A 20,578-nucleotide genomic window follows, 5' to 3' on the forward strand; every position below is an offset into this window, starting at 1 on the left:
TTTTTCTCTCACCATGTATGTGTGCATATATGTATGTATGTATATGTATATATGTTGGCCAGCTCTGCTCAATAGAAATTTCTTTACTCTTCTTCCATTGAGCTGAAAGCTATAACTCCAACTGCTAACACCTGCCTTCCTGGCTCAGAAGCGGGCATATTATGTAGATAAGATTATTTTGGAAAGAGTTAGCAATAAGAATGAATAGAAGAGAGACATGGATTCCTCTGTACTTGTAGGGAGCACAGGCCATGGCTCTCCTGTATGATGGTCCAAGGTGGCTCATGGCACTGGTGGGAAAGAAGCGGTCAGAAATTGGGGGGAAGCATTTAGAGCTCTGATTAGGGAATTCTAGGGGAGAGATAAATTGTGTAAGTTCTGGCTGAAGTGACTGGTTATTAGAAAAAGTGGCCCCCTTAGGCAGATACATCCCGTGTAAATAAATCTTTCCCAAAGGAGCATATATCCCATTCAGAGCAAGGCTGAGTCTTTGGATCTGACAGATAAATAGACTTTCCCTTCTCAGGTCTGGTCACTTGTGTGAATATTTCACTGAAGCAGCAAAATATCAAAATAGCTACTATTCATTGGACACTTATTCTGTGCCAGGCCCCATATTGCCATTTTACATACATTTCATCTTCACAACAACCTTTTGGGATAGGTAATATTATCTGTAATTTATAGATGAAGAAATTAAGGATTTGAATGGTGAAGTGCGCCAGGACCACATGGTCAGCAAATGGAAGAGACCCTGCACTAACTCCCACGCCTCCTGGTCTCTCCCCATTGCACTGATCTATATTCATTTTAAATCTCACAGCCTTAGTGCCCCTGAGACCTCATCATCCTGGGGGAAGCCCCACAGACGTCTAATTTATCTTCTTGGCAACTTCTCTTCTCCATAAATCTAGACCAAGGCCAGGGTGAGCTTCTCTGTCGGATTCTGTCTCTGCTGTGCCTTAATTAGCCCAATGGAGATGGAACACCATGGCCATCAGGCCTGGAAATTAGGCTTGGGAAATCCCTGGTGGTGTTGAGGCCATTATTACTCAGCCTGGACTTGCTTCTGGGCTTTTAAGTGCATTAGAGCACTCTACATTGACTTGCCTGGCTGCTCCGTGCTGGCTGACTTGTCAAATTACCTCTCATTTGTACAGCTCACCTGCTGTTGTTGAAGCACTTTCCTGGCATTGGGAGCTACTGGTTCCTCCCGAGGCATCTGGGGACTGGGCCTAGTTTTACAGATGGGGAAGCTGAGACCTGGCTATACTGAGTAAGTAGTATTTGGTCTTCTTCAAATGCTTCCTGTTTGTAACTGGAGTGATTTCTATGTTTTGTTTTTTTTTTAAATCATGTGGCTGCATCTAAAGTTTCAATATGGCAGTTTAATGAGCTTCTAAGTGAGGCTATGTTTGGGGTATCAAAGTGAAGCAGAGAGGAAGGCCGATTCATTATTGCATGTGGGCCCTGCAGACCACCCAAAGGAATGGCTTATATCCTGAGGTCGGCAGTCATTGTCTCAGTTATCTGGATTCATGAGCTTGTGGTCTAAAGTTGCACAGCTGTTCATATATTCTAATGGGAAGTGATTTACCCGAGGCTGCCCAAGGGTGACAGCAGAACCAAGACAGACCTGTGGTCTTGTGACTTCACCAGAGCATAGTGCTGCCTCTCATAGCATCTACTGTGTGTTAGGTTTGGCAATACTCAGACACTTGGGATGGGGCTGGTTGGATGGAGTCTGAAGGAGATGTGTAACCAGGTGCAAAGCAGAGTCTCTAGAAATGGTCAGGCAAAAAGAAACCCAACAGCCAGTGACTGGGGCCAGGGCCTCAGTCCCCCGAAGCTCTAGCAGAGACACGCTACAAGTGGGAGTCAAAGCAGCCCACCCTGTGAGCCAGATCTCATAGTGGAGGCAGAGCCAGGGTCGGTGGGAATGCCTTGTCCTGGGCCAGCCTGCCAGGAGCAGTGACCTTACTCCCATTGAGGGAGGGGAACCTGAGGACCTCCTACCTCAAGTTTGTCATTCTGGGATGTAAGAGTCAGACTGAGCTTTTGAGCAAGGACACTAGGGATGGGGAGCTGGGAGGGGCCAAGGTCAGAGCATGTGACAGGGGCTCTTGCGCAAAACTTTGCAGCTCTACTAAGATGGAAAAATAATATCCCTGACTGCTGTCCTGGTATCAAGACACCTCTCCAGCTAGTTGTACCAATTTACCCCATCGGAAGGCATGAATCCCTCCTTCAGTAAAGTTCTAAAACTTTAGATATATAAAAATTATTACGGTAGGTTGTGAAAATGCTCTTTCCTCAGCACTGGCCCTACAGTTGGTCTGATAGGAGGAGGTGGCTCTGGATGAGGGGTAATGAAGTAATCTGCATTTTGAATAAGCCAACCGGGAGATTCACAGGCAGATGGGAGAACGTGGAGACATTTTTATAAACACTCCCCAGTCCCATTGGCACTCACCTCTGGCCAGGGCCACATGCAGAAGGGAGTCTCCGGCATAGCAGCCTCTGTCCAGGATCCTCAGACTTGCTGCTGCTGTCCCAGTCCTGTCACCCAGGTTCCTTGCCTAAACATTGGCCCAGTCTCAGTCTTGTGGTCTGATTTTGTAGTTTGGGTATCTGTTTACTGTTCCTCAAATTCTTAGCCCTTTCTTGGGCACTCCAAAGGATCGGCGTCTGTTACAAATGATCTCTTTTTTTTTTCTTAACATATTTCTACTTGAATATTGTTGGTATGTAGAATTTTTAGGGTCTGGCTACATTAGATATTGAAGTGCATTGTTTGTGATATAAGTTGCAAGTATTTTCTCAGTCTGTCATCCTTTTATTTTGCTCATTTTAAAAACCATACAATTAAAAAATACTGCTTCTGGATTTTGAGTGATAGTTGGGTTTTCTCGTGTGATAGAGATAAATATAAATAAGATGGCAGAAAATGTTAGGGAGATTGATGCAGCTGGCATCTAAGAATACCAGACGGAGGGCAGAAGTGGCTGAGGCAAGTAAGCCTCCCTGGGGCCTCAATTTCCCTTCTTGTGGGATAGATGCCCCCCTCCACCGCCCCATTCCCTCACCCACCCTTAGAAAAGATAGCCCTAAACTTTCCAGTGCCTAAAATTTCCACCCAGAAACATATAGGAAATCTAGGGGAAACCACAAACAAGAATATAGTTAACATGTCAAAATTTTCTAGTTTTCCATCTGAAAAGTGTGGCCCAGAATAGAGATCCTCTAAGGTTGTGGGAGGAGGGAGGGCGGGACCGAAACTGGAAAATCATTAGTTGCCCTTCTGCATCCTGCCTGGGATTGTTAGATCTGGGCAAAGCTGGCCGAGATGCATGGCTGTCTGAAGTAGGCTCATCCTGGGGGAAATATTGATTCTGACCACAGCCGTCCCTGTTTCAAATGTTATTTCATGTTTGAAAGCAGTGATACAGTTGATAAAAGAAGGTAAAAGTACCTGTACTTGGTATGACTTAGTATTCATGATATTGTCCTTAAGAAAGTAACTGGCTGGAGTTTCTGTGACTGCTGCTTCTAAAATAACCCCTTGATCTGGACATTTATCCCAAGAGGCTGCCTCATTTCTAAAACTCTTCCTTACGAGTCATGTCCTTTGAATAATGTCCACACCCTTTGAAGCTAAAGCAGAATTTCAGAAGCTGTCCCAAGGCCTTTGAAGACAGATAGGCAGTCAGTTTTGCTATTCTGTAGTGGCAGAAGTGGACTGATGGTCAAGTAATGAAGCTTAGCCCTCAAAGCCTCTACCTGGTTGGGGTCCCTGTCCAGGATCAGCAGGTTCCCTTCCAGGACTAAGAGGAAAAAGCAGCTACCTCAACACACCTCTGTTCACTGCTTGAGTGGGGTGTCCATCCTCTACATGTGCGCTGTCCCCTTCCTCATTCCCTGCTAGAAAGCCACCCCTGTGTCCCCTCACCCCAGTAACACCCCAGGCCCTCACTCCAAGCTATTGAAGAGACCAGGAGTACAGTAACAGAAGGCATTAACAAAAGGCTTTGAAGCTGAACTATTTCTAAACTATCAGTACTAAAAAATGTATTTCCATCAGGCATGCTATGCGAAATACTGAATTACTTTTCTGGTCTCTCTTATAGAAAATAATATCACAAAATCAGTGTCATATGAACAAGCAGTCAAAGTCAGAGAGTACGAAGCCAGAAAGGGTAAGAAAATGTGTAATAGGGTTGTGTCGAGCAATTAGTGGATGGTAATGTTGATGATGATAAGTGATTTTCCTAGATTGTCCAGTCATTACTTTATTGCCTCTCAGTTCCTACCCATCCTTCTTTGCTCTGCTTTGTGATACTGGGATGGGCCGTGTAAACATTTCTCCTTCTCCTGCTGGCATAACGTCCAGATTTGCCAGAGAAGAGTGCTGGAGGGGCCCTGGAGGACAAAGGTGCTTCTCTTCCTGCTGCTGGATTTTCCTGCTTCTCCTCCCTTCTCTACTCTTCTTGCTTCTGGGGCTTTTGGCCAAATCCTATAGTGCTTATCCCCATGCACATTTCAGGGCCACCCCAGTGGGTAGTTCCAGCACTTTCTGCCAGCACTGCAGCCAGCTTCTGGCAAGTCTCCCAGGCACCCAGTGGGAGGATGGCCAATAAGTCTTGCTGGTGCCCTGATGGGCAACTTTCCAGTGAGTTTCCGCTGCGGAAGCTTTTCTTTCTTTCTTTGTTTTTTTAATTGAAGTACTGACAGTTACATTGTGTCAGTTTCTGGTGTACAGCACAATGTCCCAGTTATGCATATATATACATATATTCGTTTTCACATTCTTTTTCATTAAAGATTATTACAAGATATTGAACCTAGTTCCCTGTGCTATATTACACTAGTTAACATATATGCACCCAATTTAGGAGCACATAAGTACATAAAACAAATACTAATAGACATAAAGGGAGAAATTGATGGGAACACAATCATAGTAGGAGACTTTAACACCTCAATAACATCACCGGACAGATCTTCTAGACAGAAAATCAGTAAGGCAACAGAGAAACTAAATGACACAATAGAACAGTTGGACTTGGTTGATATTTTTAGGACATTACATCCTCAAAACACAGAATATGCAGAAGCTTTTCAGCAAGTTCTCCTCACACCCCAGAGGGCAGCTTCTCAGTAAATTTAGTTCACACCCTAGCAGGTGGTTTACTGCTTATCAGACCTGGCCTGAGACCCCCCAGCAAACTTCTCCACCATCCAGTGGGCCACACCCATACTGCCTCCATCGAGGTCTGAATCTCAGCCCTGAGGGGGTGAAAGGTGGGAGGTGGGGAGTTCTTCCAAATTTTTTCCTTCCTTGGGTACTCAGCCCTAGAGGCTGCAGTTTTCCCCTTTATCCACTATTCCCGTACTCCTCAGAGTTCATCAGGGAGGCTCCTGTATTCACCAGAGAGTCTGAAGGTACACTGGCCATGGACTGTAAAAGGAGAAATTGAGGTGAATTAAACACTCCTAGCTTCTTATCCAGCTCTTCGGGTCTGGTTCATTGTTAAGGGATTTGGGACAAGTATGGAATTGGGAGCAAACTTCATATTGGGCAAAGGTTTAAGCTAATAAAATCTTTGTGACAGTTTCCCTTTTTGAGAACTTGAACTTATGCTGGAACATTACTGCCTACACCATGGTCAACAAGTTCTCCTAGATTGTGCAGGCCAAACAGTGTCTTCTAAGTTACCTTGGGAAACTACTAGGGGCAGAGCAGGGAGGCAGAAAAACTTGCAGGAGAAAACAGATGATCTACCCAGACCTGCAAGGTGACCACACGCGTTCCTTGGGGAGCATGCTAATTTGGTTTAATGAATTTTGGTATTTTCAGCATATTCATGTGTGTGCATTGAGTATCCTTAACAGGAAAGCAATTGGCTATGTGTCTTAGTTGCCCAATTCACTTTAGGGAGATGACAGAAAACACTTGAAATGGGAAAAGTAGGGCTTGGGGAACTCCCGAGGTAAGAGGAAATTGACAGTGTTGGGGAGAGAATAGTGCCATTGCAGAACAATCAAAATCATTTTTTGATGCCAGATTTTTCCATCCCATCTTAAAATTTGGGTGTCTGCACCATTTCTCTGAGACTACAGGGAGCTGTTACACATTTGAGTGAGGAGCATGAAACTAGCACCCCCTCTCCACTCAGTCTTCATTTGGGACATCAGTCTTGGGTCCTCAGAGGCACATGGGTCAGTGCCCCTGACCCACAGTCATCTGCTCACAGCACTGTGAGATCCAAGTCCAAGGGAATAGTCCACACAACCAACCACACCAGTGGCTGACCTAGAACTGTAGTTTCAACCAGAAGAACTTTCTCCAGTGGTATTTCAATGATCATCTAGACTTTCATCTCCTCAATTAAGAGCCTAGTCTCAATTTTTACTTCACTGACTCTTTTCCATGGATCAAATCTCCTATCTAAGCAGTACCTAATAAAGAATCTGTGTGTGGGATTCACCCAGATTAGGTTACTTTAGATGCAATTATATTAGCATGAATGATGGACTAATGTTGATGGATTACAGAACAGTTAAACTGGCCCTTCAGTCAATTCTTAACTTATGTTCAAATGATAGACTCAATCTGTCTGGAGTAAAAGGGGTAGTAGGGAGTAGTCTACCCAGTTCATCCTCATATGCCATTTAGGAGTGGCAGGCGCTAGTTTTAGGGGACCTTTATGGACAATCGTGTTTATTTGTCTTCTCAGAATCTCATCCATGCTTGACCTCAGTCTGTGATAACTACTTAGTGTATGAGCAGAAATAGTTTCCTCTGAAACTCTTCCTTGTCACCCCCACCCCCCATTCCCAGTCCTTTTATCCCTCATCTTCTCCCTAAAGTGGCTGCTCTTGGCCATGGCCCTGAGTGCACATTGTCAGTCTGGGGATTAGCCCTCTGGAGTGGATTTCTCTCTTTTGCTCATTGCTGGAGACAGGGTGGAGGGAGTCCCAGATCCTGCTGGAAGTATGGAAAAGGGCCATTATGGTCATCTGGTCTCCAGGTGGATTATCTGAACTATATCAGATATCTTGTGTTGTTGGCATATCTCCTGTATTTTATTATCCCGAAGAGTGTCTGCCTTCTTCCCAGATTTGGGTTATGTTATGAGCCTCCTTTTCAATTATCATGGCCTTGGAAGGCATGGGCTCTAGAAAGAGAATGGAGGAGAGAAAACCCACAAAAATATTTTAAATATATTGGATGTATTAATTAGTATTTTATGATCCCCAATCTTTTTATTTATTTATATAACTTAAAAAGCAAACTTCAGTGGAGTTGAATACACTTGTGTAATAGCTCTTGCCTCTTTTCATTCTAACCATCTGGGCAGGCCTCCCTAATTTGGTGTAAGCCCTTTGTATGCTATATAATTTGCTTAATAATTCCCTATGTTGTACCAAGTTCTGTTTAAACAGTAAAGTGGAATTAATACACTTAAAAGAGGTAAATCTGATACCTTGGGTATAAATTCTGGGAATCTGTTAAATATGTATTAGAAACATGAAAATAAAGTTGAATTATCCTTAGAAGGAGTGGCTAAAAAAATAGTAATTGATATGATCAAAAGAAGAGGAAGCAGAAAGATATTAAAATTTACCCAAAATATCTCCAATAGAGTGGACAGGGGTGCCATGGACAGTTGTGCAGGTTGTCCAGTTGAGGAAGCAAGCTTACACTTCACTCCCCTGGTTAGGTGGCCATGGGAATGCATGGATGCTGCAGGGGTTAGGGGCAGCCCTGAGAGCAGAGACTGCTTTATCATATGTGAACTAGAACAGATCATACAACTATGAGTTTTGGGGAAATGTATCATTAAGAGAATGGATATTTTAGCTCTTAGGCAAATTGGGCTTCTCCGGGGCGCTTCCAGCAGGCTGGGACCCAGATTGGAGGCACCTGGTACTTCCTTGCAAGGCACTTTATCTAGACCTTGTGGAGAATAGAAAGACCAGGCCTGGACCTCCAACTTTCAGATTACACAGCTGAAACGCCCAGTTTAAAGAATAAAAAAGTTTTAGGTATTCAGAGCAACTTGAGCATTTCAGGCCATTCAATTAAATTATTTCCAAAAGCCCGAACATCTAAGCTTCTAAAGCTACTTAAAATTACACCCCATGTATGTCTGGAAATCAAGGAAATATAAGACAACAATAAAGGGTAAGACTGTATAAAAGGTGAACTTGGATCTCAGGGGAGGATCCTGCCAGTGCCCTGAAGAGATGGGGAAGTGGCTCAGGTTCTTTTCCTGAAACTGAGGACTTTGGAAACTAGCTGGGGCCACGTCTGGAACATCTGGCATTTGCTGCCTGTGGGAAGGGGTTGCTCCACGCCTGGAGGTGTGTGTCAGGGCCAGACTTGTGGAGAGCTGGCTGCAGAGAGGCGAAGAGGAGATGGGGCTCCTTTTCCTCACCATCAGAGGGAAGCAGGGGAGGAAAACGTGGGTTCCCAGGATCACATTCAAGATGAGAGGAGGGGGCTGGAGGGAGCAAACACCAGATGGACTCAATTTTCTATATAAAAATCAGGTGAGGTCGTCCAGCAAGCCTCAGTGAGGGGAGAGCAAAAGCAGAATGGAAAACAGAAAGGAGACGGGCTGTTTTTGAAGTTTTTAGCCTTAACCGTATTGCACAGGGGTGGCCAGGATTAGGTAATTGGTGATTTGTTTTTAAGCAGAAGTGATGGATCTGCAAAGGAGAAACTTCAGGGCATTTGTTCATTGTCAGTGATTTAAGCATTATGATTTAATTCCTGTTTTTAAAATAGCTGCTCTATGTAGTCAAAGTCTTTCAGTTATGAACTTTATGTGATTCTTTGTGCATTTAGAGGAGTGCACATATTTTAAGAGTACAGCTTAGTATATTTTCACAAAGTAAACTCTCTCATGTGCCCTGCACCCAGACTGAGAAATGGAACATTAGTAACCTCCAGAAACCTCACGGTGACCCCTTCTAGTCCTGACTGCCCCTGGATCACCAGGATCCTGATTTCCTACAGCTTAGATCAGATTTGCCTAAAACTAAATGCACTTTAAAGTCAATCCATGCATGCTCTGCAAACCCATGGGTGAGATCTTCAGTCACTCATTTACTTCTCAAATTTTGTGGGGTGACAGAATTCATCAGGTTCTGTGCTGGTCGATGTGTGTGTGCATGTGTTTGTGTATCTGTACAGACATGGGCCAGACAAAGCTTTGTCTTCCAGAAGCTTGCCTGAGCTGAGCTTACAGTCCGTGAAGAGGATGAGTGACAACGTGTATGTCAGTACCCCAGTGGTCCTCCATCACTTCAGCTGCGTTGACTCTCTTGCTGCCAAGCATGAGTGGGCAGACGGTGTGTGAGAGTCAGGAAAGATCACAAGGATGAGATGGTGCCAGCCAATCCAACATATGCTTCCTAAGCTATGTTTTCCAGCTCAGAGTCTGGTAGGGAGGAGAATAAAGCCACAACTTACTACAGAAATAAGGGTCATATTAGGGCACCAAGTAATCCAGCCACCAAATGCACACCATGTGATACCCGAATGACTACCCTGGTCAGGGAAAAGCACCCTGAGGGACAGTGGTAGGGACGGATACTGGCCAGCGCACTAGGTTCCAGCCTCTCCTAAGGCTGCATGGGCCTCTCCATGGAAACCTGCTCACAAGTTTAAAATGTCTGCTCCTGCCGGACAAACAGATTCATTTCTGCTGGCCCAGCCCCCAGCACAAGGCCAAGTGCATAGCACGTGCTCAACAAGTGTGTGTTAAGTGAACGAACCCTAGTGTACTTTATTGTTTGTTGTTGTTGTTATTTGGTGGTGGGGGAGGAAGGTAATTAGATTTATTTATTTTAACAGAGGCGCTGGGGATTGAACCCAGGACCTTGAGGCATGCTAGGCATGTGCTCTACCACTGAGCCAAACCCTCCCCCTCCCCCTCCCCTAGTGTACTTTAAAGCAAGGAGTATTCAAATACATCAAAGTTCTGATTCTCTCCAGGCCGACTGGGCCAGTCACCTCTTGTTGCGGTCACTTTGTCTCTCCGAGCTCAGTCTCATCCCTGAATGAGAGATTGCACACATCTACAGGGTTGCCATGAGAGTGCATAGTGGGCCTGGCACGTCCCTTGCACACTGTGACTTCTTTCCCTCTGCATGTCCAGGGGCCTCCTGTGGCCTGGGCCACAGAAGGTGGCTGCGGATGACTGGTTCCATGCTTCAGGGGTGAGGGAAGTCTATGGTTTGGGCAAAATCTGGCAAAATCAGGCTCAGAATCCCACATCCACTTGGGCCAAGGTGATGACAAATAACAGCCTCTAAAACTTACCAGCAAAGTTGCTGAGCCACAGGAGAGAAAATCCTGCTCCACAGCCAAGGGAAACTCAATTGTTTTCCATCCATCCAGTGCCTTAAACACCAGAGCCGTGTACGGTGCGTGTCCACTGTTCATATCGTGAACATGTGTTACATTTAAAAAGCTACACCCCGGGTCTCTACAAGACTGTTGAGGACTTTTCATTTTCATTTACAGCCTTGCTACTCAAAGTGTGGTCCCTAGACCAGCGGCATTGGCATTACCTGGGAGCTTGTCAGAAGTGCAGAATCTTGTGCCTTGGGACCTACTGCAGACCCAGGGAATCAGAACCTGCATTTGAACCAGATTCCCAGGGGGGTTGTGTGTACCTTAAAGATTGAGAAGTGCTGCTCTAGAGAGGTGTGGAATCACACATTTATTTGACTTTGACTGTGTATTAAAATAAACTTCTGCTGTTTCACTTTGAGGTCCCTCACTGCCCCCTATAGACCATAATCATAACAGCAATAATGAACCTCAAAATGCAAATCAACTCAGACACTACATAAACTTCTCTTGTATGATTAGAGGCACATACAGAACAAGTGGGAAATTCTTGAAATACCACATGCTAAGTCCATTTCTGTTACATTTGTAAATGCACCAAGTCCTACACTTAAGGGGAGCCACAGTTTTTTCTCACAAGAGCAGTGGAAAGAGAAATAGAGTCAATCTGGGGATTGATTTAGCTCCTGAAAAATGGAGGCTCTTAGAAAAATGGCTCGTAGAAAAATGGGTGGAGAAAAGTACCCTTTTTAGTAGCCAAACAAGCATTCTTTCCTTGAAGTTGAATGTGTCATCCTTTTTGGATTTTCTTAGAATGATTCAATGATCTACAATTTCATAATTGTTGCCTCTAAGTCCTGAGAACTGATGTCCTAATGTTCTTCAGTGCTTCATTTAGAATGTTAAAAAAGGGGGGTTATAAAGGGGGGGAATTAACGTTTTTTCCTCAAGGGGAGTGGGGACAATGGGCATAGTCAGAGCATTAGTCCCAGCAGGTGCCTGGAGTAGAGACAGGTAGAGGATACATGCAAGCTTGGACTGATGGGGTCTAGGGCCAGAGTCTCCAGCAGAGAAGGGCCCACAGACTTCTGTGCAACCCTGAGTAGTGACCAGAAGAGGAATAAGCCATGTGTAATAATGATATTAATGAGAATGTCTCATGATTTTAACAAAGCTTCCTTGGGTCCTACAACGCCTGTGAGGTTATTGTTATCGACCTCATAGTCCACTTAAGGAGCTGGGTCAAGGGCAAGGGGAATTCCCTGTCCTCCATGGCAGCACTGCTGTGGACACCCACCGAGGTGTGCCCATGGAAAACCCTGTTTCCTGTGCTCCCTCCCTCTGCTGACCATTCTGGCAGGGTTTCTGGCCCTTAGTCCAGCCTCTGGCTGCAGAACTGACTCATGCCATTCCACAAGAGTCGGTACCAGAAGAACCACTGCTCACATCACCTAGAGTATGCAGCACAAACAGCAACCCCTCACATTTCCTTGGCCCTTTAATGCCATTGGCTTTGACCACAACTCCTCCCTCATCACCCCCTCTCCAACTTCTTGTTAAATCTAATACATTACTTTGGGTCTTCATCTTCCCTCTTCATTGTTATTTATTCCCTAAGTGAATATGTTTAGGGAGTGGCTCTAGGCCTCCGTGTCCTCTTCTGGTGCTGGGATCCCAGCAGTAAATAGAGTAGAATAATCTCTTGCCTTTCTGGAGCTACTCTGTCCAACACAGTAGCCACTAGCCACATGCGGCTATTTAAATTTTAATTAATTAAAACTAAATAAAGTAGAAATTGAGAGCCACAGCTTGCCTAGTGGTTATCGGTATTAGACAGCACAGATAGAGAACATTTCCATCATCACAAAGTTCTGTTGCCGCCTTAGAGCTTTTATTCATTCTGGCAGTGGAGTTGGATGATAAAAATAGATATTATTAAAATATCAGGTATCTAAAGAGCTAAGAGGGAAAGATAGATGGAGGAAAGGGGGATAGATAGTGATGGAATTGGGATGCAGGAGGCTGCTTAGTAAGCACTGGCTCTACTGGCCACTTCCCCCTTCTTGAAATTCCTCCTTTGGTACCATGACACTGTTCTCTATTTGTTCTTCTCCTCCCTCTCTGGATAGTGTTTTAGTGACAGAACCACCCTTCTTAAGATTCTAACACAATGAGAACTGAAAGAGGACCACTGATTAGCTAAAGTCACAGATGCAATCCAGAATCTCAAGGTATTCAAACTTCAGCAACATTTTTGCACTCAGATCATTCAGATGAGCTGCTGTGACAAGACTAGCGGTGCTAGTGTGCTCTTAAACAGCTTTGAAATACAAGTAAATGACATGCAACTGACCACTGTCTGAAAAGCTAATGGTTTCTAAAGGTTTACTTCTGCCCCTTCTCAGAAGCACCACAAGGTGGCAGCAGTAGTTTACAAAAGCCGTCAAGTCATTCATTCCTCATCCCTGGCATCTATTAGAAGTGAAAAGTAAATCTTCTGGAGTAAAATGTGAAGATGAAATCTGCACCTATGTAATTAACAAATACTAATTAGAATTACACCGTGACCTAAAACTCTAACTGGAAGATTACAGAGTGCCGAATAATGGAGTCATGTATCATGTATAACCATTAAATGCATTAACCCACCAGTTAATTATATTTGCTCTCACTGTATGTTGGTTGTAGCCTTCAACCCTCATTTTTAAGTACACAAAAATACTTCAAATTTTTCCTCTTCATTTTGAAATGGAAAGATTTCCCTGGCCTTTTCTTGAACTGATCAATTGATTTTCCATCCGCTTCATGTAAAACAATAAGTGAAGAAAATCTATACATTTGTTCCCAGTTGTGATCTTGCAAGTTCAAGGCAAATTGCCATGTTCGACATCTGGGATTCATCATGTCTGCTGTTACCTCATTGATGGGCACACATCTTTCCCAGATGTGCAAAATACACGGTCTATGAAGTTACAAGGAAAGCAAAATAATATCCATGCTCTCAACTTTCTGCTGCGACCAGGTATGTGGGGATATTAAACCAAAGGAAGGAATACTTCTAGGTCTGGTTTATCTAAATACTTGGCACACTGCACAAATGCCACATAGTGAGCCAAACCCCACCCTTTCATGCATGAGTAACCCCGGGTGTCTTCCCAGAAGGCAATCTGGGTGAGAGCTTTTTTTCAGGAAAAATAAAGCGTAAAGCTGGAAACTGAGAGGCCATGGTTAAATCAACATTTTAGGCTTGTTTAAGACGTTAGTATTTGAACCCAGCTCTCCAAAGCCTGCCAAGAACTGCAATCTGGAGCTTATATCAGGCCACAGGCTTAATGTCATGGAATTCAAGGCAAATGGAAGGCATAAATCCATGTCTCTTTCACACCCCTCCCTTTTATAATATTATTCTCTAATGACCATGGTTGATGGGAGTAGTTACAACCGTGCTGCATAAATGGCAACTTGCACTTAGAACTGTTCAGGTCTTTGATGCACTAATTTCACATCTGGGAATCCATTCTAAGGAACTACTCCTAACTACAGAAAGAAACCCTAATATGGAAAAAGATGTTTAATGTAGCATTATTTAAATGATGAAAATGGTGGGGGGAATCCCTTAAACGTGTAGTAATAGAAAATGATCAATATAATTTGACACATCTACATAATTGGTTATTAAGTTGTCATGAAAATAATGTATGTGAAGACTAGACAATATAGAAAATATTCACGTAATTAAGAGAATAAAGAAGGAAATAAAGTAGTATGCATAGTCATGACCCTGCTGGGTTTAAATTTTGCATAAGAAAAAAGACAGTAAAAGAAAAATATGCCAAAATATTGAGCAGTTGTTTTGATGGTGATTCCAAAGGTAAACCTTCCTCCTGTTTACTTTTTGATAGTTTCTAAATTTTTAAGTGTTATTGTATAGTGGATACTATATACTTACGAAAACTTTTATTTTGAATTCAAAATAACTTCACTATTCTTTCATCTCAAAATTTCTGTTTAAATTGTCTTCTCTCCATCTTTGCCTCCCTGGCCTAAAACCAGCACCCTGCACCCTGGTCTGGTTCATTTGCTGTTTCAGACAAAGGAAACTGGACCCACTCTGGTCCCTGCTGGAGGCTTCTCAGGTGGCTGGGGCCAGAGCATGAGCTGGTTTATGCTAAAGGAGATGATAAAGTGGCCCTTGTCCATGTGCCCTGGCCATGGCTCATTCTAGTTGTGGCTTCCCTACAACATTTAGTTATTGATGTTGATAGAGAATCTAAGTTCAAATATTTTATGAAATAGTGGTAACCACTGGTTGGGTAAAAATTGTGTGTATATTTTACAAAAGTAAAGAGGAAGAAAAAGCAAAGGAAGCCCTTGTAACAAATAGATGCTAGTGAGAGGAGTATTTGAAAGGGGAAAAAATGCAGATAACATGCCATAAAAATGACAAAACTAAGACCAAATATGTCCTTTTCATAATAAATGAATGAATGCTTTAAATTTCTCTAGGAATCTAGGAATCTCTCTAGGAAATCTTTGGGAAAAGACATTTAAGATAGATTTTGGCTCCACAAACAAAATTAAATTTTATTCTATTTATAAGAGCAAATGGCTAAAACAAAATGAAAGGTCAAAAATAAGGGATGTATACTTAAAATTTCTGAGAGAGTAGATCTTAAATGTTCTCATGTCACCAAAAAAAAAAAAAAAGGTCATTAAGTGAGGTGATGGAGATGTTAACTAACCTTACTGTAGCGATCATTTTGCAGTATATATGTGTATTAAATCACACTGTACACTTTAAATTTACATAATATTACACTTAATCTCAGTAAAGCTGGGTAAAAGAAGATACAAGAAGAAAAGGACCAATTAGGACATATGAAGCACAAACAAAAAGCAGGGACACAAGAAATGACACATGACAAAGTAAATTAGAAACAAAAGCCATAAGTAGGACAAAATATGTTATTTTATACTCATAAAATTCCAATCCACAAGGAAGATATGACAGTCATATCAACACAGGTAGAATATGACAGTCCTGAAATATTTAAAGCTAATCTTCCAAATGTAAGTCACTGCAGACATAATCATAATTGTAGAGAGATGGTAGACTACCTCTCTCGGTCTTGGGTAAGTGAAGTAGAAAAAATCAGGATGAAATTTGAAGAATAAACTCGGAAGATTTACGAGGTACATGATGGGATACAGTTGGAGACGTTGATCCGTATGCTTCAATCCCTGCCCAATATTCTTCTGCTCCTGCCCACCCAGTGAGATTTGTCACTCACGACAGGACCAGACTCAAGGACTGCAAGCACTAGATTCACCAGCTGGCCTGACCCCAGGACAGAGAGATGTGAATGCACACTAGCATAGCACTCTGTGGACCAGGGAATGGAAAGGGGAAGTAAGAGCCAAGGACCACAGGAAAGGAACAGAAGAGAACACCCAAACCTCTGCCAGAACATGGGCCATCTGTCCAGAGTGCCAGAGACAACCACAGCATCCTTCTTGTCATTGACCTTGAAGACCACCGAGTGCCCAGAGATCCTTCAGTTTAGAGTGATGATGGTTTATGCCTCAAGACTCTCCCATTGGTTTCATTCCATGTAGACAACTGTGAAATAGCCCAAGACATCTGTATACTCCTTCCCCAAACAGACTGAGGAGCTATGGGCTGTTGAGTCCTGGAGGGGTGACAGTGATGTAAGAGACAAGCCTTGAACTGGCCAACATGGCTCCACCTAGCATGAGACTGAGGTCTCCCTAAGCTAGGAATTTCAGTGGAACACATATTCCTATTACCAATGAACTGAAAAACTATACCCTAGAAACCAAGACTATACATTATTTCAAGCCTTTATGGTACATTTATAAAATGTAACATAATTGGCTATGTAAAAAAATTCAAGATACATTATTTGACAATAGTACCACAAGTCTAGAATTTAGGATATCATGAATTAAAAAAATCAAATCACCTAGAAAAGATTTTAAAAAGTTGTCCTGAGTAGCATTTGGATTAAAGAGGAAATTAAAACAGCAATTACAGTGGGGAAGGTATAGCTCAGTGGCAGAGCGTGTACATGCACAAGGTCCTGGGTTCAAGCCCTAGTCCCTTCATTAAAAAAAAAAAAGCCTAATTACATCCCCCACCAAAAAGAATCCCCAAAAAACAAATTCACCAAACCACATATCGAAGATTTATTCACTGTGTGTGAGACAAACCTCAGTTTAATAAAGTCATTGAATGAATAAAATTTAAACAAACTGCAGTTACAAACTTATTTAGAACACAATTAGAAGAACTATCTCACATAATGAAAACAAGATGTGAAACCAAAGCCATACCCTGGAGGGAAATTCATAGTTTTACATGTGCCGATTATAAAACAAGAATATATGAAAAGAAATAAAACACACATTCAACCAAAGAGATTAAGGAGTCCCTAGATAAACGTTAGTGGGCATTTGTGTTGCTGTTGTTTGCAGATAATTTTTTTTTGGCTGCTTAGCCTCCGAAGCTTCTTCCTCTATTAGGGAAATCCACTGTGGTGTGGGTCTTATTAGGGAAATGCCACTGGTCATATCATCTAGACTTAGCTAATCAGATGCTGCCCCCTGGAACTTTGAATCTGGAGCAAGTGCCTGAAGAAGCAGGGAAGAGCTTAGCCTCCATTCTAATGGTAGTTGCAGGCTGTGGATCAGTGGCGGAGCCAGCACATCACAACAAGTTGCCCGTGGACATGCTTGGGATCTGACTACTTGGATTCCTAGTTCCTGCCTGATCCCCCAACCTGGTTCCCCACACCCTCCCAAACCTCTGGGCTGCCTGATATCCTTGTCCAATACGTTCTTTTCCAGCTTAGGGTCAGTTTCTTTTGTGAATAACTTCAATCCCTTGAACAAAACAGAAGGAAGAAATGTATAATAAAGATAGAAATTTAATGAGAGGAAAAAAAAATCTATGGCCATGATGAATAAACTCAAGAACTGTTTTCTAAACAACCAGTAAAATTGGCAAACCTCTGATGAGTCTTACCACCAAAAAAAATTAAGAAAAATCACAAATACTTTTACAAAGGAAAAATGTATATGAAAGATTCTGAAGTTTAAAAATGATGAAAATATGATGTATAATTCTATACTTGATAAAACGAAGAGATAAATTCACTGAATTTGAATATACTATCAACCATGGAAAAAAGGCCAAAAAGTTTAAAAAAAAAAATCATCCCTTCTCCAAACAGCACAGAGCCAAACTGGTTTAGGGGGAAGTTCCTTCAAACCTGTGCTATTTAAATAACTCTTGGGCATGGAGAAAGAAGGCAGGTGAGCCTGTTGCAGGTAGCCCTGGACCCCAGTTGCCCCTGCATTAGTAGCAGTTCTCCTGGGGGGTTCTGCCTGTTGTGTGGACAGGCCATCTTGCTATGCTGTTTGAACTCAGTTGTCACCACCCTCGCACCTGCTAGTTACCTATCTGTGGTCGGTGTCAGCTGTATATAGGCCAGTCAAGCCCACAGCACTCAAGCAAGTCATTACTAATTAACCCTTTGGATGGCCTTTTATCTCCTTCACTAAGTTCATTAATTTTCTCCCATATCAGAGGAAGAATGATTCTGTTTGCATCCACTAGGGGAAAGTGAGACAACTGAGGCACAGGGAGATGTAGTCGCTGGCCCAGTCCTCACTGGGATGAAGTCAGGGACAAGGGAGTTGGGAGTTAATGGCAAAGGAGAGGCTGCATGACTTTTATTCTGGAGAAATGCAGGACACCAGAAGTGGACGCCAGGGAACAGGTGTATATTGGGACTAGGTCATCCCACATGGGATCTGTGGAGGGTCCAGAAAAAAGGAGCTTCTTTTGTTTAGGTGGAGAATGGAGGAGGAAGGTGCTTGTTTCTTTCCACGGTAAGCATTGCTAAGAGTGGGTTCTAGGTCTTGTGAGCCTTACGGACCTTTGGTAGCCAGATTCCCCTCAGATGCTGACCTGGGGGTGGGGGCAGCTCTGACACGACAATCAACAGGATGCTCCAGACCCTTGGCCGGGCCTCCGCGCACGTGGGCGCTTTGGCTTCTGTGCAAAAGGACGCTCTGTAGCGGACACAACTGGTAGGATTTACCGAGGGAGGTGGATCTCTCGTCGGGTGAATTTCTCCGGGGTGCAGAGCGCGCTGTTTAAGGCTCCTTAACACAGTTGACAGTGGGCTCAGCACTCTCTGGAGGCGAGCACCGTATTTATTAAATTGCCCAATAACTCCTGGGCTCCTAGAGGACCAGAATGTATCCAGATCACCGAGCGGAGATAAGAAGAAATAGCCCTGCCTCCCACAGGCCGCTTTCTCTTACCCCAAGTTCCGGTCCCGTTCATTTCTCTCTCCCTAGGCGTATTTCGGAGCGTCCCTTTCTTAAAACAGAAATCTACCGAAAATGCGCCTGAGGGAGGCGATATTGCCCGTGAGCAAAAGCAGATTTCGCACCAAGTCCCAGAAGAACAGAGAGGTAATACCTCTCTCCCCATCCAGGGCAATCGTAAAGCCAGATGCATCACGCCCTACGCCCAGCAAGTGGCCTTGTGTGGCTCTGCTCTCTAGACCCCGGGACATCCCCACGCCCAGCTTCTTAGGCCCATTTTCCCAGCCACTCGGGTCCTCCGGGTCTCCACGCAACAATGAAGCGTGGGCGGCCCCAGCGGCCTCATTTGCATACCTCCGCGGCTTGGCCAATGGGCTGCGCAGGGGCCTTAGAACGCAGTGTTGCCATCTGCGTGCGCGCGTGTGTGCGAGTGTGACAGCGGCTGCGACTGTGGCCGTGGCCGTGGGAGGCGGGCCTGGCGGAGCCCAGCAGCGCGGGGACCGGCCCCAGCGCCCGCTCCCCGAGCGCGTCGCGGCCGCGTGGCCCGGTGGAGCCCAGAGACCATCCGGCCCCGGCCCCGCGCTGTCGTGATGTCGGTGGCGGGGCTGAAGAAGCAGTTCCACAAAGCCAGCCAGGTAGGGAGGCACCGAGGAGGGAAGGAGGGAAGGAGGGGGATTAGGGTCCCCTCGAGGCTCCAGGGGTCTTTGCGTCTCTGTCCCCCTGAGGGGCTTCTGTTAGGGCTGGATTTCTTCCCGCCTAAGAGGGCGCGGGGGTGGAGTAAAGGGCCGCCTGCACTCTCCTCCGCTCCTTGGCGCCTCCTCCTTCCCAGCCCCCGGCCCCGGCTGTACCCCGGGCCACTGTAATTCCGAGAGGTTCTGCGGAGGAGAGAACTGAGGTGGCGGGCCGCAGGGTCTCGGGCTCAGGGGAGAGAGTGGGCGTCCCGAGGCCTGGAGGCTCCACTCGATGCCTCTCCCAGACCTGCGTGCGCGCTGCAGGAGGACCACAGAGAGTGCGGAGCCGGCTGGGCCTCCCAAAAGTCCCCCGCCTTTTGGTTGGGAGCCCCCAGGGCACGTCCTGACACCTCTGGGTAGCCGTGTGAGCGTCGGCGGTTCCGGGGATGCGATGTACTTGGCACTCGGCTGGGCCCCGCGGCGCTCCCCGCGCGCGCCTCGAAATGGACCCCGCCTGACTGCGCCCCCAGTTCCCGGGCTGGGAGAGGGTCTCCACAGTCGTCCTTCCTCGCCCCACCGTCTTCCTGGTGTCATTCTGGGGCTGGGCACAAGGCTTCTGCTCTTAAAGAGCTGTCAGTCTGGTAGGGAGATACCGAGACCTACACGTAAACAAATAGTATTAGACACACCTCAACGCACAAGGGATGGCAGATAATATAGTAGGGGCATCAAGGAAAGCTTCCCGGAGGAAGAGTCATGTCATTTGAGAATTAACAATGAGGAGGAATTGTAGTAGGGGATGTGGGTGGAAAGGAGGATAGGCATTCTGAGCAAAGGAAATGGGAAAACAGGCAGGGAGGCATGAAATTGAGGGGGGGTGTTGACAAGCAAATTTGTATTCCAAGACTGCAGTCTCTTCCAGCCATGGGCAGAGCTCTCATTGTAAAATATATCCCACATCTTCACTGCTGGATCTGTTGCTCTGTACTTACCTCTAGTTTTGCTAGAACCAGGGTGGATAGATTTCATTCAGAATTCATGTTTCTGATAAGATCTCAGCCTGCTTCTTCCACAAATTGGTCCCTGAAGAGCAGCTGGAATTAGAGGATTCTCTTCTTTTGGCAGGCTCAGGCTGAAAGGCACTGCCATCCCCTCACTCTCATCTCTTCCATGAGGAAACTGG

At 44.7% G+C, this 20,578-nt stretch overlaps 1 protein-coding gene across 4 annotated transcripts in view; it reads left to right on the plus strand.

Annotated features, from left to right (window-relative positions):
- Positions 1-19,121: 19,121 nt before the first annotated feature.
- Positions 19,122-20,578, plus strand: part of SH3GL3 (SH3 domain containing GRB2 like 3, endophilin A3) — a 104,762-nt gene continuing 103,305 nt past the window's right edge. For 2 of the 4 annotated variants that reach the window (XM_006198400.4, XM_006198401.3), the window contains exon 1: positions 19,122-19,359. In XM_006198400.4, coding sequence (XP_006198462.1) covers positions 19,315-19,359 — 45 coding nt within the window. In that variant the 5' untranslated portion in view covers positions 19,122-19,314. The remainder of the gene's footprint in view (positions 19,360-20,578) is intronic. The other 2 variants (XM_072950887.1, XM_031691795.2) reach the window with 1 other exon arrangement.

Source organism: Vicugna pacos, chromosome 27 (genome assembly GCF_048564905.1).
Source record: "Vicugna pacos chromosome 27, VicPac4, whole genome shotgun sequence".
Taxonomy (NCBI): domain Eukaryota; kingdom Metazoa; phylum Chordata; class Mammalia; order Artiodactyla; family Camelidae; genus Vicugna; species Vicugna pacos.